The 23,080-nt window shown below is 40.7% G+C and overlaps 1 protein-coding gene across 1 annotated transcript in view; it reads left to right on the forward strand.

The window, feature by feature from the left end:
• Positions 1 to 23,080, forward strand: part of LOC136829966 (transducin-like enhancer protein 4) — a 162,110-nt gene that overhangs the window by 95,511 nt on the left and 43,519 nt on the right. Inside the window, exons 9-10 of the mRNA XM_067089141.1 lie at positions 881 to 998; positions 1,634 to 1,767. Of these exons, the coding sequence (XP_066945242.1) occupies positions 881 to 998; positions 1,634 to 1,767 (252 nt within the window). The remainder of the gene's footprint in view (positions 1 to 880; positions 999 to 1,633; positions 1,768 to 23,080) is intronic.

Here is a 23,080-nt window from a genome sequence, read left to right on the forward strand (position 1 = left end):
CTCACTTTCCTGACGAAGACGCACCTAGAAATAAATCTCAAATAAAAATGAATAAAAGCTGACACGTCTCTGCGTTCGTGCTTAATGGATTTCACCTTTCGCCTTTAAATAAGTCTTCCCGAGTTGTTCCGCGGATGATTATCAGCACGCCAGACGCGAGATTAATGGAAGGTAATTGCAAATGAAATTTTACAGTGTCATTAGACGGTAAAAGGTGAGCGACTCCTAATGACATCATGACAAAATCGCATTAATTATGTCTGGTCGCAGCTTTTTGTATCAGGGGTTTCTGAGTCGTACTTGCCTTGTGTGTTTCATTAAGGCGTCAGCTGTTCGTTTATATTAAAAGGTTTGTCAGAATTTAAGAGAATTGGCTAATGCGTTGAAGTGAGCCTTAATTTGGAGTAGATTTTTATATTGAATTGTTTTTATATTTCACTTGTTCGTCACTGATGTTATCCGTTTATAATTTCAATATCATTTTCTTATAGTTGATTATTATTTTTCAATTTGATAAATCAAGTTTACAGCAATAATAATAATACGATCAGGAGTTCGAATTTGAAACTAGTTATTTGACAAAACTCCTTAACAAACATCCCGTGCCGTACACAAGTCAGCCTCACACAAACATCGCAAGTTTTGTCACAACCACCCCTTTCACAAACAAGTACATGCAGTCACCATCACCCCACCCCACAAACCAACTTTCACAACAACAGTACTTCTCCCCACATACACCACGTTGATTGTCTCACTCCCACTCATAACCCACTTACCCACCCCCCCACCCTCCATACACACTCATAGTCACCTAGAAATCTATTGAGATATAAAAAAATGACTGAAGCCGTGTATGGTTGGGTATTGTGTCTTTCAGCAACAGATGCAAGCGCAGCAGGCGGCCTTACCGCATGCAGGCCACGCCCCGCCCATTCCCCTAGGACCTCATCCTGCGCTGCCGGGCCTACCCTCGATTCCGCCTTCTTCCGCTGCAAGTAAGTCTTCAAAACAAAAATAAAAAGTTCCTTCTCAGTCTCTTTTATCGTTTCAGGAAGGAGGAAGACTTTTGGGTCTAGTTTTTGGACTTAATGGTAGATTTAAGATTTTTTTTTTTTAAATGACTTTGTATGTGTAGGTTATTTTGACAATTTTTTTTTTTATTTTTCGAGTCCTGATTTGACAGGTTTTATTGTTATTTTTTGCAAGAAAAATAATTCTTTCAAAGCATATTTAGTGAGATATTTGTGTGGTATGATTCATGTGCTACTTTCAATCGAAAATAGAAGTACCATTGTACTTTTTATTAGTGACCCGTTTCAACAACAAAAATTTTTTTTATTGATTTTACTTGCTCGTTAGTACCGTTTTAGTACATAACTCTTTTAATTAAACTTGACCAGTAGAGAAAAAAAATCATTGTAATAACTTCTAAGCAGCGAAGACGTGTACAATTTTGTTACAAGAACCCTATACAATATTCCACTGCGCTTGAATTAGCAAAGTACCTTTCTAAGAAGCCATTAAATCACTTTAAAAGTTACGGTAACTTTTTTTTCAGCTGTCTGTCCACAATATAAAGGCCTTATAGTATTTATACTTCTAAAAGTGGCTTTTTCGATTACCCTTCCAGGCTTATTATCGGGGTTTACCGGTTCCTTGGTGGGTCCCACGAGCCACCCCCTGTCGTTGCTGAGCTCCAAACACCTCCTCCATAGAGACGACAGCACCCGTGAGTATTGTCTTGATTGTCTTGGAATGACGCAGGTTTAGGTCTAGTTGTATATTAGATTATATATTTGTCATGATTGTCTTGGAATGGTACAGGTTTAGATCTAGTTATGTATTGCCTTGATTTTCTTGATTTGAAACAGGTTGTCAGAGTTGTCATATTGTCTTGTCTCGACATGAAACAGGTTGTGAGAGTGATGTCATTGTCTTGAAATGAAACATATTGAGAATTATGTACTCATATTTGTCTTGAAGTGAAAAAGGCTGAGAATTATGTATTGTCTTAATGGTCTTGAAATGAAACAGGTTGAGAATGTTAATTGTCTTTAAATTAAACTGGTTAAATTAGTCTCGGGAATAAGACTTGAGATTAATTTTCAAATACTGAATTTCATCCCCTTTGGACGTATACACCGAAGTACTTTTTAAAAATTTACTTTGAATAACCACGAAATTCATTCAATTTACTTTTCCCAACGACTAAATTTATTCATCGGCCTACTTTTCTGTACATTTCCCGTGGCATAGGCCTAGTAGTAAATCATTTTGTTTTAAATTCCTGTAAATTTAGTTCATTTGTCAACTCTGCAATATTACCTGTTGCGGCTGTTTAAATGTTACCGAATTAGGATAATGTGATTGTAAGTTGATAGTTGGCGAATGTGAACCCTGTTTGCTGGTCATGCAAGTCTCTCTCTCTCTCTCTCTCTCTCATTCTTCGGCTAACCCCATCTTTACTCATGCTCTTCATATATCTCCCCTCCCCCATCTCTCTCTCTCTCTCTCTCTCTCTCGCACTCAAAGGACAATAGGATGCATGAAGTGCCTTGGAGCTGAAGTCCTCAAGTGAGACTCAAACCTTTTCCCTCCCCAAGTCATGTAGGTGGCTCACGAGCGTCGCCTCAATTGCCACTGTGCTACCGTACTGCTTTTTCAAAGTCTTTTTTTTTGTTTTCCTCTTATTTTGCATTATTGTGTGTCTCTATTATTCCATTTTCGCGGATTTAAAGGCCAACACGCCTTGGTTTATAATTTTATTGTTACATCTTGACTTTGGTTGAGCCTTAGACCTAAATCTACTCGTGGAAAGTTTTCTTATTATTATTATTATTATTATTATTATTATTATTATTATGTTCCTTTATCATTCCATTTTTGCATATTTAAAAGCCTTTTGAGCAATAATTTATCGTTATATTAATACGTTACGGGATTTTAGTTGATTCTATTTGAGCATTAGGCCTACTAATTCTAATGTTATTTTTTTGTTCCTCTTTCATTTCATTTTTGCAAATTTAAAAGCCTTCGCGCAATGATTTATCATTACACTAATACATAACCCGACTTTGGTCGAGCCATAGGCCTAAGTATTCCACTCATGGAAATGTGACGCTTTGGTGTGGCATCTGTACAAAACACAGCCTAAATGTAAACACATGTGCGATGATCTGCATGCGTAAATAACCCCACATGTGATAAACGTGCTTTGGCACGCATACACACAAACAAAAATGGGATACATACGAATAGACCTATACTTCATTTGTATGCATACGTGGAGCAAAGCGCATGTGACGCATTGGTATGTATGCACGAACAGGAATCAAATACTCGTGTATGGATGTGTGTATATACATTAGAATGCATTCTAATGCACACAAACGGTAACAAAAGCGTTTCACAAACTCGCCTCGATAAACCGCGAATAAAAACGCACTAATATTCTCATCTCCATCACGTACGCACGTCCACCGATCCCCCACGCGTCCATTTCCTTCCTTGAAGAACGACAATTAACGACAATTAATTCCGAATTGACAGCGACACGAATTATCTGCGGAACATCTGAATTAGCAAGTATAAAAAGCTGGTTGTTGGAGGGAGGGAGGGAGAAAGGGGGGAGGGGGGAGAGAGTGAAAGGCTTGAAACCGTCGATCGCATATTAAAACCCGATAGGTAATCCTGATTATGTATATGAGGCAATGTAGCTGGTTGTGATATGTATATTAAACGTGCTTCTGGGCGCAGGAAGATGATAAAGGGGTGAGAGAGAGAGAGAGAGAGAGAGAGAGAGAGAGAGAGAGAGAGGTGGGTGGGACCAGGGAAGAGAACTGCTCGAGTCCTTGTATTGTAATCCTCTTCCCCCCATCCCCAGCCCTCACCTCGTATAGATGACACGATGCATAAGGCCACGTCCGTGTTTACATTAGGGCGGTGGATAAGGCATCGAATACTGATTAGGGGCTCAGCAACCTTCTCTCCCCCCCTCTACCCCTTTTAACCCCTTCCCCCCCTCCCTAAGTCACACAACTTCAAACTCACTCTCCCGCCGGTAAGTTCCAGTTGGTTTTGAGTCGAGTGATATTATTGGCTTATGACTTGCTATAAGGCGGAGAGAGAGAGAGAGAGAGAGAGAGAGAGAGAGAGAGAGAGAGATACTGAACTAGAGAAATGTTGTCAGTATCAAACGCTAAGAGATACGCCGCTATGTCGATGTGAATTTACCTTGAGAACTACAAGTCTTAAAAGTTTATCTTTGACGGAGCAAAACTTGAGAACACAAAGGGATTGCTAGCAAACAAAGTACTAGAACGAACGAAGAACAAAGTGCTATATTAAAGTGTTAGAAAGAAAGAGCGTCATCCAGGATAAGTGGCGTTTATTGCAGAAATGGTTCAACATGCTATAACGTATTTTATAAAAAAGTGATTCTCACTTCAGCCTAAGAAAAACAGATAGCTTTTCATTTATTTCAATTATATCCCATGAACTTCTCGCACATATAAATACACAGAGAGAGAGAGAGAGAGAGAGAGAGAGAGAGAGAGAGAGAGAGAGAGAGAGAGAGAGAACGGCTCCCTTATGAATATCTTATAAGAGGAACCTCCTATTGTGTTGGGACCCCCAGCGACCTGACTGGACAACAAAGCCTTTCACAATGCAGATGGTGTCTGTACACTGCCCACTCCCCCCTCCTCCTCTTCCTCACCCCTCTCCCTCTCTCTCCCTTTTTCATATCACCACCACCACATTCTCTCTCTCTCTCTCTCTCTTTCTTGTTTCCATGGAACGCAAGGCGACAATAGTTTTACCCCCAGTATTTTTCAGAGCTTTAGCTAGCAGGAGAAAAAGAATGTATTTTATTTTTGCTTTAAGTTTTTCGCATTTGTTTGTTTATAGTAACATATATATATATATATATATATATATATATATATATATATATATATATATATAATAAAAACATATAATACACGTTGCAACCACAAATTTCGACTACAAATACTGCCGTATTCCAGATCACTGGTGAATTCAGGCATACACAAATACTCATATTAGAAATACATGGTTGCAGCGTGTATTACCTCTTTTCACTGTCCTTTTTATCATCACAATACACTGTTAGATTGCAGTAAAAGACATTTATAAATGTATATATACACATACAGCCCATATAAATATCATTTCCCCCGACATAGGTCTATTTGCGCCAGTTGAACCATCAACCCAAGGCCCCAGCGCGTTCGTCCCTGTGAATAATGCCCGAAATGATTTATTCACATTGTGTTTTGGGTGTGCATCCATTGTTTGACCTTCCTTTTGAACTGTCGTAGATGTTTGCTGACGCTGTTTGCTCGTGGTTTGGTTTCTCTGTGTTGAGAGAGAGAGAGAGAGAGAGAGAGAGAGAGAGAGAGAGAGAGAGAGCGCTAATGTACATAAGAAGAGCTCTCGCAGGGTGAGTTGAAGATAGGATCTATGCTTCAGTTTACGTGAGAGAGAGAGAGAGAGCATTAATGTACACAAGAGCAAAGCTGAGGATAGGGTCTATGCTTGAGTTTGCATGTGAGAGAGAGAGAGAGAGAGAGAGAGAGTAATGCACACAAGAGAAGCCCTTGCATGGCAAGGTTGAAGGATGGATTCTCTGTCTACCGAATTTTCTCACATCTAAGCATTTAACGTAATCCGCTTACCGCGCCATTACCTCGGCATGGGATGAGATTTCTCTTCATTTCGCAACAATAAATAAAACTCCTTTTATTTCGAGAACCTTCAAAGTCCGAAGCTTCGCCCTCACAGTTGTTGACATTCTCCCCATTCTTTAGCGAGCAGTTTATTACACATACTTTTATGTACATAATTTCCCTCCCGGCCATTGTGTGTATACGGCTCTCTCTCTCTCTCTCTCTCTCTCTCTCTCTCTGTGTATGTGTGGCTTTGATGAACAAGTTAGTCGAGCGCTCTTTACAAAAGCAGGTAGACCCTAGACCTATATTCCTTCCGTAGACCTATGTTCATTCCCCAGATGCAAGGCAACATAGGCCTATTTATCACTGGATTCAGTATGTTCCTGTCCACCCATGCATTGGTACTTAATCGACTGTTGTTGGTCGCAGCTAAAGAGAGAGAGGAAAATTAACTAGGCACAAAGAATCAGTGAAACCGGTTGCAAAATTCTTTCAGATGAACCAACAAACCCCACCGCGTTTTCATTGCAATTTACCCGCATGTAAACATACAAACAAACGCACATACACGCACAAACAAACACACGCACCTTTTGTATCATTTATATTGACATGAATATGAACTCGCTCTCTCTCGCTCTCTCTCTCCCCCTCTCACTCACAATGGGGCGAACTGGCAGCCATGTTTGATTGATGTTGTATGAGTATTTGATGAACTGAACTTTCCCTTTTTTTTTTTTTATTTATTATTTTCCCTTTTGTGACGGGAATATTAGAAACGTGAGGGGATAGTTATTATAGTTATTAAAATGGTAATACCTTCCCAACTACCATAATCATCGTCATTTTGTCGTGTTTGAAATTATGTTAAACGCTTTGGCCAATTTCGTTCTTATTAACAAAACTGTGACAATAACTACTTTTTCTTTTTTGTGTGTGTTATGGACATAACAAACACGTTAATAATCATTACGAATCTGTCACAGGCGTCCGTCCATTTCAAAAGCGCGTATATGATTTCATGGAGGCGGAATATTTATTGAAATGAACTATATAACAATACAAAAAAAAAAATGCATCCTCTTTATGCCAGGTTTTCATTAAAATGGTGTCATACTGCTGGGTACATATATTCTCTCTCTCTCTCTCTCTCTCTCTCTCTTTCTCATCAGAAAAATAGGACAAAAAGTATTGAAATCGTCATTACCACACTGAAAGTAGCTTTTAAAATGTCATTATTACAGGTTACACACACTCTCTCTCTCTCTCTCTCTCTCTCTCTCTCTCTCTCTCTCTCTCTCTCTACAACTCAAACACTACATTAATACCAGCGGCAAACTACAACATATTAATTTTATATCCAGCGGGTTTACAGCTCATCAGAAAAAAAAAAATTTACAACTATTAAAATCCCAAATGACATGTTTTAAGCACTTCATCAAAAGTCATAACATACCTTACTTTCATATCTTTTTAATCATGTTGATTTACCAGTCACGCTCTGACATACAAAAAGTATTAAAAAAAATACTGATACATTTGTAACAGCATTAAATTACAGTGTTCTATAATGTAGGTCTATCAGTTAAGCCAGACAGTAAAGAAAAAAACAATTTAAACTAGACTCATTACAAACAATGCACTACAAAAAAATAGTCTCATACCGTAGGGTCCTTGTTCATCAATCACGCACGCGCGCGCGCGCAAAGAAAAAACAAATGAAATGACAAACACACTGTTTTAAAAAGGGTATTATAACGTAACAGATACATTTTAAAAATAATTCCCAAACCGAGTCCTTTTAAATCCTCGTCGCAATATGCACGTATTCGAAAAAGGATTACCTCGTATTTATCACTCGCAATGATCTGGGACATTGGGGGAGGGGGTGTGGGACCGAAGGAGGACTTGGGAAGGGGGTAGGTTACTGATGGGGGGAGAGGGGTTATAAGAGTCCACGGGACAGCGTAGAATAGGATAATGGACCCCTACCCCCCCCTTTCCCCAACACCCACCTACAAAGTTCTAGTTTAATCCCGCATTGATGATGTATATTAATATTTTTGGGAGTTTTATTTTCAATTCTGTGCAGGCAATAACTGATTGGAAGAGGGGCGGGGGAAGGGGTAAATCCCCTCCCCCCCCATCCCCGCCCTCTGCTGGGAGCAGGTAATCCCCGTCAGATCTCGTTGATTAAACAGGATTTGGATATATATATATATTAGAGTGGCTTTTCGCTCGATGACATCTGCATTTGAATACGTAATTTATTTAAATATTGGGTTTTCCGGCGGCGGTGCGCCGGTTTCACTGGATAATGATGATGTTAATCTCTCTCTCTCTCTCTCTCTCTCTCTCCGCTCTTTTTATTTGTGACTTATGGGACATCATTGTCATCATCCTACCTCTTTCATCACGTAAATAAATTCACCACTTTTGTCGAAGGGTGGGGTTTGGGGGGGAGGGGGAAGAGACCAAACCCCTTCCCCCCCAACCTTTATATTCTCTCTTTAAGCAAATATGCTGTGTTGGTTTTAGTATTGTGTTGCATTTCATGTAATTCTGATAAAAGGCATTGCGTTCAGACAAAATTAATTGACGTGCTGCATGTGAATGTATTGTATTTTCGCTTTTGTTACATATATATATATATATATATATATATATATATATATATATATATATATAATTATATGTATATATTTATCTATACATGTATAGATACTGTATATACATGTGTATGACACCTTCAGAAACCGTTATGTAAAATCGTAATTATACCGGGTTATAATGCATACATTTCGACGCAATCGTTGGTAATAAAATGTGTAATTCCATAATCGCCTTATCACGGGTAGATAACGAATTCTACTATTCCTTCGAATTATGTATTACAAATATATAATATATATATATATATATATATATATATATATATATATATATATATATATATATATACATATACAAACAAAAATTATTTCAAAATCATCATACTTCAGTCCCAAATTCAAATAGGCTTTCATTCCTTTGTTAATAAGGCAATAACACGGTACAGTATGGCAGTTGCATGAAATCAGTAAAGATGAAAAATCATTAAGACTACTCATACATTTACAACTGGGGAAAATGGTTATTGAAATAAAAACCGTAATTTAGCCGTTAAAAAAAACCTTCTTACACCTGTAGACATTATAGGCTCATTTAAATTTCGGGAGACACCTGTGGAATACGCCTATAGGAGACCTGTAGGAACCTAATCCGTAGTTTTACTTTAAATTTGGTTTATTATTGACAGGTTTAGGTTTAATTTCATTAGTGTTTCTGAAAGTTCATAAACCCTCCACCTTTAAAACCGATCTAAGAGTAGGTAGCATAGGCCTATAATTTACGGCAATCACTTTAAATAATGCGGATTTAAGTGTACATAGAAATGTCGCTTAAGTGTACGTAGAAATGTCGCTGGACTAAATTTAGTGCGACATTTTAGAAGCTTGTATCTAAAACCGTCCTATGTAATCCAGCAATAGGCCTATGTACCCTTAAAGCTGTCTTATTGAAAGTGATTGATGGATATTATAGACCTAGGGCTACCTACTCTCGTATATAATTATGAACGTAGACGGTTTATGAACCTACAGAACCATAACGCCTTCTTTTGTACACCTTAAACCGGTCAGTATTGAAATAAACCTAAACCGGTCAATAATGAGCCGAATTTAAACCAACTTAATGACCTTAAACCGGTTTATGACATTTCTCATAAATATTTGGCAATAAAGAATGAAATGAATGAAATATTTCAGGGAAATAAGGACATAAGGACATGTACTCACCATAGGCGTGGGGACGCGGCATCACCAGCAGCTTCACTATCGCCGGCACTATCACTATAAAAAGGGCACTTAACGCGTTTCGATTGACCGCCATTATATCGATCGGTTAAGTAATTGAGCCGCCTGGCTTCGTTTACGATGACGTCATCAGATTCGTTTTTTCGTCATAAATCCGAAATTTCCGACATTTTAAGTAAGAAACGTACAATAAGCCGTATCAGATAAGTAGTTCTCCCGCCAGGCACTTCTAAAATAATGATAAACAGACAACCTGTCCGGTAAAAACAACAATATTTGCGAATATCGTCTCAAAAACACAAGAAAACGACCCCATACGTCATCATTCTTTCTCCACGTTGAATGCCATCCAATCACAACCCTTCAAATGGATGACGTAAGCCATGACGAAGGGATAAAGGCATCGTATCAACCAATCAGCAACCGAGTTGGCGATGACGTGTCTCTTTCTCAGCCAATGAGATAGACGCAAGGAAGCCCGGGAAACAAGCTCATCCCCTCGACAATGGGCCGTTGGCTTATTTCGAATTTAAAAAACGCCAGTTCGAATTTCAAAACACACCGGTTTGAATTTTATATATATAAAAAATATAAAAACACCAGTTCTAAATAATAAACCACCAGTAGGAGGAGGAGATATTTGAGCGCCATTAATAATAAGGTAAAACTATAAAGCTTCTTTTGAATTTTAAGAATGTCGGTAACCGCCATACGGTGTGGTTTATTTTTTAATGTATATCGTATTTAATGGCCGTAAGTTACCCATATCTGTGTATCAAAAAATATATTTTGTCTTATTCGACTATACCTGGCATCCGCTTTTGTTATATATGAAATTAACCGTTAATTGAAATGGCTGTAGACATCCAGTATTCCGATACCTTGTTATTAATGAAACATGACGTAAAGATGGCCGCCTCTTCGTATTGGTTATTTCCACGTATTTCCACGCATGGACTATCGTGGAAATAAGTTTATCCCAAAGTTGATGCTATTTTTACTTCAGGAAAGGCATAAAAACCCCTGTTCATATATATTTTTTTATTTCCTTTATAAGCCTATGTGACTCAGTTTCATATTTAGGTGGGCAAAAATCAATTCAAATAATTATTTTAATCACGTGATAATGAAGGCAGTATGAATGAATTAACAATTCATTGTATAATAAAAACAGTCATGAATGATTTTGCGTGCTACCTCGATCAGTTGATGCTCGGTACAAAATGCTGGTTTTTGTATGAAATTATTTTCGGTTGCTTATGCCAGCACGGGCTCTTGCCGGCAAGAGCATGGGCAGGTTATAACGTTTTTAATAATGTGGTAAAGTTGAGGCCACGAAGATGGGCATGTTCTGCCCAAATTAAGCCTGCTCAAAAAAAAATGAGTTATACCTCAGTTAAAGTGTTGAAAAATCGGTTAGTTCGCCATGATAGAGTAAATATTAACATTTTTCAGTTGATTTATTATAATAACATATTTCCTTTTAGGAATCAGTAAGTGTTGGCTTTGTTACGTTCTTTAAAACAAAATTCCTTTTACTTTATAAATTCCAAGTCACGTTAACTTGAGAAAGCACCCGGTTCTCGGTAAATATTTACTTAAGCCACAAAGTTTTCTATCTCTCTCTCACACACACACTCAAACGCAAACACACGCACACACATTCGCAAGTTTGCTTTTATTATTTGCGTTCACAAGTGTAAAGAATAAATAAAGTAAGAAGCGAAACGGGTATAACGTAGACTCATATAAAAATGTATACTAACTCTCACGCACTCCGTTCCACCCCCGAACACCCGGAAACACTTGTAAAACGCTAAATAAACACTAAATCTCACGTACTTCGTATCGCCGCATATGTTGAAGTATTTCTTTTAACTATTTTTTACGTGGTTCGATAAACTGTTGTTCGTTCTACCAGGTGTTCCTTTGTTGTTTCTTAAGTTATGTTTGTTCAGCGTTTATTTTGGCGTATTGTGAAGTAGAGCAATTATATATGGTGTTGTCAGCCATGCGTTATGGCTATCAATCTTTGCACCTGCAAATGTTGTCGTATTTTTCTCACTGATAAAGGGAGATTTTGGCTTTAAATAGTGCAATAAGTATGATTAAAGAAGTGAATGTATCATGAACATACTCTTACGGTATATATTTGTTTAAGCCAGCAAAAGATATTAAAGAGAATATGTCTATTTCACGTGCAAATGCGTGAGCGCATAACTGCAGCTGTATGTACTTCTCTCTCTCTCTCTCTCTCTCTCTCTCTCCTCAATGTATGTGTGTATTGCGAATTTAAGTAAAATATATTAAAGAAAAGCTTTGTATATATTTCACACGGAAATGCATGAACACAGCTAAAACTGTCTAAACATTTCTCATCTCACTCTTATCCACGTCTCTCTCTCTCTCTCTCTCTCTCTCTCTCTCTCTCTCTCTCTCTCTCTCTCTCACACACACACACACACACACACATGAACAAACAGACACAGATATATTCCGTTTGAAAAGAACAAAGAAGCAGCGCGGAGTGAAGAGGTGTGAAGATGACATTGGTGTTTGGAAACAGCCCTGTGTATACACGAGAGTTCAAGCCGAACCATTTCCCCACTACATATGCGATGTGGCAGACACGTTTGTGTGCGCGTATGTTTGTTTGTGCGTGTTTGTTTTAGATGTAAAGAGAGATAAACCTTTTACATTGTGGTATATACATTATGAGTGAAGATGGGGAGAGAGAGAGAGAGCCATTAAAATACTAAACATTTCCCCACAGACCGCAGCGTTTAGGGAACTAAGCCAAAAACAGTGCAAACACTTTTCGGCTCAGAGAGAGAAATCCTCTTCCTCCTCCTCCTCCTCCTCTTTCTCCTCCGGCGGGCATGGCTCCCATTCCCTTCCCTCTCAACCCATCCTTTCCCCTTCCTTCATACCCCATTCTATTCCCCCTCCCCCCCTCTTCCCTTACACAAACTGCAAACGAGTACCTCGCCTAAAGGGGATAAAGAAGACAAACCTTAGACCGAAGTATGTGTGCTCGGGAAGGTATAGAGAGAGAGAGAGAGAGAGAGAGAGAGAGGAACCTTAGACCCAGCAGTGTGCGCATGGAGAGAGAGAGAGAGAGAGAAAGAGAGAGAGAGAGAGAGAGAGAGAGAGAGAGACTAAGCTAACTGAGCTTCTGTCTGGCCCTTGTTTGCCTTAGATGTTTACCCACCGAGTTTACTCTGCAGGCCTGTGTGACGCCCATGCCACCTAGCGGAGACAATGTCTACACTTGGGGAGATTGGGAGAGGCGGGGAGATGTGAAGAGCATTTGTATCTTACTGTTGTCAGTAATGATAGTAGTGATATTAATTTTCGATAGTTGGTAGTGTGATTTGCAGTAATATTAGTATTATATATAATATCGGCTTTTTTTTTTTTGGTTAGCGTAGCTAAAGCATACTGGTATAGGCCTATCTGTTTAAGAATCATGTCTGGTGAGAGAATGTTTATATCTCTATCAATCTATCTACTTTTATATATATATATATATATATATATATATATATATATATATATATATATATATATATATATATATATTTGCTTACCACTGTCTACTTCTTCTTCGTGGAAAAGCTGTGAAAGCACAAACATAAGTTTTGCAGATAAAACTTTTTCAACGATTCGAAGTTTTCGAAATATGAACTGCACCGCCCTGCAGTTTATTATCATTTAAGTCTCTCTCTCTCTCTCTCTCTCTCTCTCTCTCTCTCTCTCTCTCTCTCAGCGCACTTTGATCATGAGGATAAAGATTCGTTTCCAAAACTTTCTTTCGCTCTCTATCGGTCTCTCTTTGTCTGTTCCCGTAATACTTTCTCTCTCTCTCTCTCTCTCTTTCTCTCTCTCTCTCTCTCTCTCTCTCTCTCTCTCTCGGCCTCTTGATCAAGAAGATTCTTTTACTCGCTGAAAGCTCCCATCTTTCTTTTTTAACGTACCTCCCCCTTCCCTTCTCCCCTCCCTCCACAACCCGCTCTTTCTTCACGACGTGATTTCCCTCCCTCCCCCCTTCCCCCTCTCTCTCTCCCGGATAATAATCTGCCCGACACTAACGGGTACATGTCAGTTACCCAAAAGATCTTTATTATTATTTTTCCTTAATGCTCTCGTAAGGTTTTCGAGAGAGAGAGAGAAAGAAAAAAGGAAGGAAGGAAGGAACGAAGACGATGATTGGGGGCAGAGAGAGAGAGAGAGAGAGGGAAATAAAGAGTGGACTTGAAAATGAGGACGAGAGATAAAGACAATTGAAATGGGATTCGCAGGAAGGAAGAATTTTCGTTAGTGAAATGTGAAGTTGTATAGAGAGATAGAGAGAGAGAGAGAGAGAGAGAATTTGGAAGAAGTCACAGAGAGAGAGAGAGAGAGAGAGGGAGATGGCGAAGACATTTTCCGAACCATTAGACGGGGCTCTTAAGTACTATATGGTACGTTCCAAGTTCGTTCCAACCACAAGAACTGCGTTTTACGTTCTTCCGGTTTAAGGGTTTTATTTTTATCAGTTTTATTTATGGTTTGTGGTGCCTGTCGAGACTTTCTCTCTCTCTCTCTCTCTCTCTCTCTCTCTCTCTCTCTCTCTCTCCTTCCCATTTTCAATCCTTCCTCCTCTCTCTCTCTCTCTCTCTCTCTCTCTCTCTCTCTCTCTCTCTCTCTCTCGCCTTTTCTCGGAGAGGGGTTAAGTACGTTCTCAAGACGCAGGAGAGAAGAGGGGTATTAGAATCAGGCTGTTTTAGGAGACTGTTACTCGCGGAGATTGTAGAGCCATTGAGGTACTCGACTTCGCCTCAACATTGTGAAGTGGAATCACTTCGTAAGTAGCCTTGCATGGGTAGGGGGAGGTGGTAGGAGGGAGAATCGGAGGAAGAGAGAAAGAGAGGTTGAGTTAGTAGCTGAGAGGTAGTGGGTGATAGTAGGAGGGGGTTAGAAGCAAGGAAATAGATGGTAGTAGGAAGGGGAGGAGGTGAGTTAGTAGCTAAGACGCACATGTTAGTAGTGGGAGGGGGTTAGAAGCAAGGAGGTATATGGTAGTAGCAAGTGACAGGGGCTGATGCTACTAGTAGCAGCAGAAGCAAGAAGAAAGAGTTGTAGGAGGCGAGGTAATGACATGAAGGAATGGTAGGAGCAGAAATATTGCAGTATAAATACAGAGAATTATTACTTTAATAGGCCCTAGTAGTAGCAACATCGAGGTTATAGATAGTAGGAGCACGGGAGATAGAGCAGCATCATAATCGAACTACTATTAGTAGTAGTTAGAAGAGCGGGATTAGTAGGAGGGTAAAGAATCAGAGACGGACTCAATTCTAATAGCATGAGACTAGTACTATGTAAGCAGAGGAATCATAGTTACTGCTGTTTGTTTTTAAAGCATAGAGAACCGTTAGGCGTCCTCTCTCTCTCTCTCTCTCTCTCTCTCTCTCTCTCTCTCTCTGATGTGTCATCAGCTGTAATCGACTAATGGTCCTGAATAAAATACTAATGGAATCTATCGTGGAAAATAGGTCATGCGTTGACTGCGCACATGTTTTTGACTAAATCATGGAATTGACTAATAGGCCCGAATGGATATGACGCTTTTAATTTTTGCTCACTCTCCATTATTCAGCTCCTGTTTGTCGAGTAATTGGACTGTGTGTGTGTGTGTGTGTTTGTACGCTTTTATGTGCGTGCGCGCGCACGTGCCGGTATTATATTTATTTTTTTTTAATTCCACTGGAGGCCGTTACTAGACCAGACTTAAGCAATTGCAGTTATAGTGACACATGCCTCTTTTAATTAAAGGGCTCTCTCTCTCTCTCTCTCTCTCTCTCTCTCTCTCTCTCTCTCTCTCTCTCATATATTTCATATGTTTGTATCTTCAGTCTCTCTCTCTCTCTCTCTCTCTCTCTCTCTCTCTCTCTCTCTCTCTTCCTGTTCCCAAACTAGACCGGACTTCAGCAGATGTAGTTATACTGACATCATTTTATGCCTCTTTTAATTAAACTGACTCTCTCTCTCTCTCTCTCTCTCTCTCTCTCTCTCTCTCTCTCTCTCTCTTCCTTCCTACCCCCTGCCCCTAAGCTGAAAGCCCTTTGAGGACGTCGGAAGAGGCGCCCCATGAACCCACGAATACCGAAGCAGGAAGCGACGACGTCAGTGGGCACTTTGGACTCGATGGTGGGAAAGGGGTAGGGGCGTCTGGGCGTCCCCCACCCGCCCACAAACTACCAACTCACCCACCCACCCGCCTCCCCCGCCCCCGCCGCGCCGTGTGACTTATTGAAATGCTTGTCAGAACCCGACCTAATTGAGTTGAGGGCAGAGCTTGGGAAATGATCTATTCTGCCCAATCTTGGGATATCAGCAGAGCCGTTGCTGCTGCTGCGGCGGTGGTGGTGGTGAAGCAGTTTTTTGACATGGCTTGGGTGAGTGGGTGGGCGGGCGGTGAGTGCGCGCGCGCGTGCATGCGCGGAATGAGAGCGAGAGAAGGAGGGAGAGAACGATAATTGCTGAAGTGTTAGTATTAATGTGAATATTATTATTAGTGTTCTGTGGAGAGAGATATATGAATTATTTGATTAATTATGACATCAAACAAAGTGAGAGAGAGAGAGAGAGAGAGAGAGAAGATAATCAGTTTAATTAAAAGAGGCATAAAATATGAATATTATTAGTGTTATTATTACTTCGTTGAGAAAGATAAATCAATTGATTAACTAATTTCTGTAAACTGGTGTCAAGATACCAAAGAGAGAGAGAGAGAGAGAGAGAGAGAGAGAGAGAGATGCTGTGATGTCATTGACGTTATTATGAATATCATTATCCTTTTTTGCGTTGAGAAAGAGTTTAAAGAAACTGATGATGGAACTGCAGAAAAATACCGAGTTATTCCTCTTTCAATTACCATTCCCATTCTGTCTGTCCCGTCACATTCTGGAACAGGTTTTCCGGGCTTGAGATCTCTCTCTCTCTCTCTCTCTCTCTCTCTCTCTCTCTCTCTCTCTCTCTCGTCTTATAAGAAGCTTTAACAGATCAAGGAAATATACCCCTTCAAGACCTACAGTAAGTCTAGTGTTGTTGAAGACAGTAATAGCCGTTCATTCCCATTGCTGAATTGACGATTCCCATCAAGCGAGTGGGAATGGGAATCCGTAGCAAGCATTCCCTCTTGCGTTCCATATGCCATTCCTCTCTTCGCCTACTTTTTTCTAGACTCATGTTGAGGTCCAACTTAGGCTGTGCGTTTGTTTGCCTGTATTCCCTACTCTCTCTCTCTCTCTCTCTCTCTCTCTCTCTCTCTCTCTCTCTCTCTCTCTCTCCTTCCTCATTTCCTGTGGCTGTGATCAGTGATCAGCCAGTTTCCCCTCGCCCTCTCCCCTCTTCCCTTATGGGGCTTCTGAGGACAGCTCATCGCCTTCCTATCTGGGCTTAGAGTTTCCCCCCTTATCGCTGCACACCGCCGCCTGCCTTTAATGTCAACAGGGGAGGGGTGGAGGATGGAGTAGGATTGCATTGATGGGGGAGGGGAGATCATAGATGGAGGAGGGGGAAGGGGGAGCGAGACTTCGGAAAGAGGGGCCACCTGACTATAATGTCAACAAGGATAACGTGTAGGAGGAGGAGGAGGGGGTTTAGTACCATTGGTAGGGGAATAGATGGGGTAAGGGGGTGGGGTGTAGGAATAACTCTGAAGGGAAGATCATAGGAGGGGGAAGGGAAGGGGGCGGGGGAGGAGAAAGGACGAAGAGCTTAAAGCCCGGGACAAGATCACACCGCCTGTAGGAAGTGGATTTCAGGGAGCTTATAGAAGCGGATTCCTGCGCTTTCTCTCTCTCTCTCTCTCTCTCTCTCTCTCTCAGCAGTTGCTCCCTGTGGAGTAAGGGATATGTCGATGGGCTGGCGGTGACACCTCAAAGTCGCTGGGAGGCACGTTTCGCGGTTTTTGAGGACTAGGCGAAAACGGCTCGAGTGCGTGGAAGGGGGGAATAGGAAGGCTGGCGCCATATTGCGTGTTCGTGAATGTGTCAGAATTATTATTATTATTATTATTATTATTATTATTTTATTATTATTATTATTATTATTATTATTGAATGAATTTTATATGAATGTGAGTGATAAGAAGAGGTGAATAAATCATCAATAAATAAATCAGGAAATATAGTACGAAGAATAGGGTATAATCACGCCAAGAATTTTCTTCATCTTTTACCCTAAAGACACACGTGTGAAGGCTCTCTCTCTCTCTCTCTCTCTCTCTCTCTCTCTCTCTCTCTCTCTCTCTCTCTCTCTCTCAACTTACTAAAATGCACACATCTCACGCACGAAAACATGTTTATTAAAAGAATAACGAGTGAATGCCTACTCTCTCTCTCTCTCTCTCTCTCTCTCTCTCTCTCATCTCTCTCACTTAGGCCCTCTCTCTCTCTCATTCGACAGTGCCAAGTGCCACTCCGTTTTAATTGGTCGTTGAGTCAGAGGTTTTTGACCTTGTTCGAGGGTCCTCGTTGTGTTGGAAGAGGACCTTTTCTGGTGCCTCCTCTTTCTTTCGCACGTATCTCTCTCTCTCTCTCTCTCTCTCTCTCTCTCTCTCTCTCTCTCTCTCTCTCTCTCACTGCGGTCTTTTTTTATAATAATATAATAATACTGGAGAAACTAATCCACAGTTATGTATCTGTAGAAATATATTTGGAAATAAAGCTTTACTTTTAAGGATGTCTGTACAGATCTAATTATAATTGTGGGTTTGTTTCTCCGGTTTAAGATTCATGCTGCTATGAGTGTTTTGTAAATAATAATAACAGTAATAATAATGACACCTATTATTATTATTATTATTATTATATCATCATCATCTTAGTCACAATTTTATTTAGTGTGCACGCGGTAACCCACTCGAGATCTGGCCCTTCTCGTCTCTTCTCTTTTGTAGTGGAGTTCTTGACCTTGTCTGTCTGCTTCTGACTTTAAACCCCTCCCCTTCCTCCCCATCCCATCCCTCCCTTGCTTTTGACTGTACCACCCTCCCCTCATTCCCTTCCCTTTGCTTTTAACTGCACCACCCTCCACCCTTCCCTGCCCCTGATTCTCCTCCCATCCCCTCCCCCTCATTCCCCCTCCCCATTTGCTTTTGACTGCACCCCTCCCATCCCCTCACTCCCCTTTGCTTTTGACTGCACCACTCTTCCTTATCCCTCCCCTCCCCCCTCCCCTCCCCGTTCTTTATGACTTCATAACCCGACTTCTCTCCCCAAACACTATTTTGAGAGGATTTTTTTTTTACACGCGCTCGCGCATACGTACGTACGCAAGCACACTCACTTTGAAAGGAGGACTGTTGTCAGTGAATGGTGCTATATGTCAACGCGGGTTTTCACTCCTTGGGCAGCCAGTATTTAAATCATCATAATAATCTTTGTTTTTCTGTAAACGGTTTAGTCTTTTCTGGAGAGAGAGAGAGAGAGAGAGAGAGAGAGAGAGAGAGAGAGAGAGGAAAAAAGTATTATCGTCAGACCTCTTCTGGAAGTCTTTTTTTTTTTTTTCTTTTATGTCACCTTTTGCATCGACATTTTCTGTCACTCTTTGCATCTCTCTCTCTCTCTCTCTCTCTCTCTCTCTCTCTCCAAGTCTTCTCTTAGCCCCCACTCGTATCTGATTTTCCACTCTTTTTCTCCCGCCCTTCACCCCTCTCCTGGCGTCGAGTGCTGTTATACCGCCTCTCTCTCTCTCTCTCTCTCTCTCTCTCTCTCTCTCTCTCTCTCTCTCTCTCTCTCTTTCCTTCCCCTTCTGTAGATTCCCTTAGCGATAAATTGGCGTCATAATGTAGGTCTCTTTGCGTCAGCGATAACTCGGGGTCCTTAGGTCAGCGTCTCCGTATTGTAAAGGGTCCCCTCCCCCTTTTCCAACCCCCTTCCCCAGCACAAGCAACCCCCTCACCTCCCCTTCCCCCTTCACCTCCCCCAGGCACAGGAAAACCTTTAGGGGAAGTGTAAGGGTCCAATCTAAAATTGGGCGAGGGAAAAGATTGGATGGGTGGGGAGATTCCGTTCAAGGAATGATGGGATTCGGTTTGACCCCTGGCAGAGGGGCTGGGAGATTGGAATGGGAATTCGATGATTGGAATGAGAATTGTGTGTTAGGTTACAGATTGGAATGGGAATGGGGAAGGGAATCAGCAAGAGATGTAGGAGGTGTGAACTGGAATGGGGGTCATCGTGCGGGAATAAGGGAATATACAAGAAATGTAGGAATTGGAATGGCGATCTTTTAATGGGTAAGGACTGGGAATGGGAATAGGAAATGGGGAGATATTTGACCACAAAAGTTAAGTAGTGGGAAGTGGAATTGTGATCACTGTAAGGAGGGATTGGGAATGGGAACCAACGAGGATGTTTGGAATCAGACTGGAATGGGAATCAGAATACTGACAGTATTTGAATTACATTCGTCTCCTGAATAATAATAATAATAATAATAATAATAATAATAATAATAATAATATAATAATAATAATAATAATATTTTTTCTTTGTGTAACAATCTGGTGATTATGCACTTCAGCGTTAACTTATACAAAATCATTAACAAGAAAATGTTGAGTAAAAAAAAAAACTTGCACCAGACCACCAAATTTGGTTGCAAGTTGCAATAATTATTTTTAATTGCTGCATTCAGCCTTCATATTTTATAAGACAAAAAAATGCCATTTAATTCCATTTACTTTTAAGTAAATCACGTAAATAAAAAAAAAGTCACATCTTATTTAAATGAAGGGAAAAAAAACTACGCTCTTGAGTTTTTTCTCGCTAATGGATTTCAAACATCCCGAACCGTATTAAAAAAAAAAAAAAAAACTAACGAGGAAGATAGGAGGAGGCTGCGTTTTTTATTTTATTTTTTCCAAATTGATTAAAAACTTCGGCTCCTTAATGAACGGGAAGTGAAGTATTAGATTTTACTAAGTCATTTTTTTTTATTGTTATGTCATGTATGTATTTTCCTATTATACTAAATTCTACAAGTTTCTTTTCTAAACATTCGATTTGTGAAGTGTTGTTTTGCATTCCGTTGTTGTAGTTGTTGTTGTTTATTGTAATTTATTATAGTTGTAGTTTGTTGTAATTTGGATTCTGAGGTATAAAAAAACACGGTTTTATTTTTACGTATTGGCAAAACTATCTAAGTCTTAAACATTACAATTTTGACATTGAAATAAAATGGTTCGTATAAGAGAGAGAGAGAGAGAGAGAGAGAGAGAGAGAGAGAGAGAGAGAGAGAGAATTGCCAGTTTCCGGAGATAATTTTTGAACTTTTGAGAGAGAGATTGAGAGAAAAACGACATCACAACGATCAGAACATCTCAGAGAGACAGAGAAAATATGTTTGGAACTAGACTTGAGAGAGAGAGATGGAGAGAAAAAAAAATGACATCCCCAACGATGAGAACATCTCAGAGAGAGAGAGAGAGAGAAAGAGAGAGAACGTGTACGATTTCTGATAGTCATTACTTTAGGAGACACAGGGAGAGAGAGAGAGAGAGAGAGCAACAACTATGCTCAAGAGCAAAGCAATAAGAGAGAGAGAGAGAGAGAGGTTTTCGGAAGTAGGTGAAATCACAAGAGAACCTTCTCTTAATGGTCTTGGGGAGAGAGGAAGAAGAAGAAGAAGAAGAAGAAGAAGAAATAAATTGGAAAACATCAATTTTTACGGCTGTACAGGGCCTTGGAAGAAACGCAAGTGCCGTTTACTATAACTGAGGATTTGATAAAGGATGGAAAGAGTGGATTGGATATGTAGGATGGGTAATGGAGGTGTAGCAGGAGGAGGATAATTTATTGGTAGATGGGAGGAAGGAAATAGCACACGTTTTGTAAGGATTGAAGGATACTTTTATAGGAAGCTAGGGTGTAGACAGAGGGAATGGGCAAGAATTTATTGGTAACATTAGGTAGACCGGAGAGAAAAACTTCGTTATTGACAGGAAGTGGACGGTGGTGGGGAGGGGAGGGGGAGTAGGAAGGGGGAGGAATATGAGACACCCTGTTATCAGTAGGAAGGAAGGAAGTACACAGTAGGAGGCGGAAACAGGAAGATAGTCGAATGGGTTCACTTGGTAGCAAAGTAGGAAGAAAGATGGTATTATATGAGTTGTATTGAGGGATGGGGGGGAGGGAAGGTGTGTGATGGGGGTGGGAGGGGGGCAAACATGATGGCCTGCCACCACCGCTGCTGCTTCCAGCGTCATAACCTCTTGATATAACGAGCCACTTGAATTAACGACCACTCCACACAAAGACCTCTTTTCTGAACGACTCTCTGGAGGGAGATGGGTCCTCTCTCTCTCTCTCTCTCTCTCTCTCTCTCTCTCTCTCTCTCTCTCTCTCTCTCTCTGTGAAGCGTGCTCTCGTGTGCTCCGTGCAGCAGCAGTGACTGGTCCTTTTGGAAGGTGAAGGGTCCTTGGAAGCTCTCTCCTCCAGGGGCGGCGCCCCCCGCCCCCAACTCTCTCTTGGGCTCCTTTCAGAGTCCTTCTTCTTCTCCTCCGAGACCTGACAACCTCCTCCTCCTCCTCCCCCTTCTCCAGTATTTTGCCCCGACTCAATACTTATTATACTGAAGGAGGAGGGGGAGGGGGAGGAGGAGGTGCACCATCGTCAGCGCTAAGGAGCTGACGAAGGAGTACAAGAAGAAGGGAAAAAATAATGTAGTGTTTGAGTCCTGGAACTCTCTCTCTCTCTCTCTCTCTCTCTCTCTCTCTCTCTCTCTCTCTCTCTCTTTTACTCTCGTTTTAAGGCTCTCTCTCTCTCTCTCTCTCTCTCTCTCTCTCTCTCTCTCTCTCTCTCTCTCTCTCTCTCTCTCTCATGAGACCTGGAAATATATTCTCTCCCTTTTATTGTGTGGGAAATTTCATTCTTTATCTCTCGTTCCAGCTTTTCGAGCACCCTCTCTCTCTCTCTCTCTCTCTCAAAGGCAGGGAGGGAGGACAGTCCAGCCGTAAAGAGAAGACTTCGGTTGCTTTGATATCTTAGCGAGTTCCAATACTGCCTGTGAAAGCCGTTCATCTGGTCCCTTTGTTCCGCGGTCGTTTAACTTCGCGAATTCTTCGTCTTTCGCGAATTTATGGAACGGCGAAAAATGTGGATTTTTGTGAGGGGGGGAAAGAGATTCCTGTATTTTTCTTGCGGTTCAGGGGTTTTGGTTATTTTTTTAATAATAATAATAATAATAATAATGCGTTGGAGTTATACGTAAAATAATAATAATAATAATGTTAGGGTAACTGATACCATTGCTGAATATTATGATTTAAATATTACTGTGGAATAGTCTCTCTCTCTCTCTCTCTCTCTCTCTCTCTCTCTCTCTCTCTCTCTCTCTCTCTCTCTCTCTCTCTCAAAAATAAATAACAAAGAAACAACAGGTTTTCATTTTTCAAGGTACAGAATATACCCAGCTTATACCTCTCTCTCTCTCTCTCTCTCTCTCTCTCTCTCTCTCTCTCTCTCTCTCTCTCTCTCA

Source organism: Macrobrachium rosenbergii, chromosome 45 (assembly GCF_040412425.1).
Source record: "Macrobrachium rosenbergii isolate ZJJX-2024 chromosome 45, ASM4041242v1, whole genome shotgun sequence".
NCBI lineage: Eukaryota > Metazoa > Arthropoda > Malacostraca > Decapoda > Palaemonidae > Macrobrachium > Macrobrachium rosenbergii.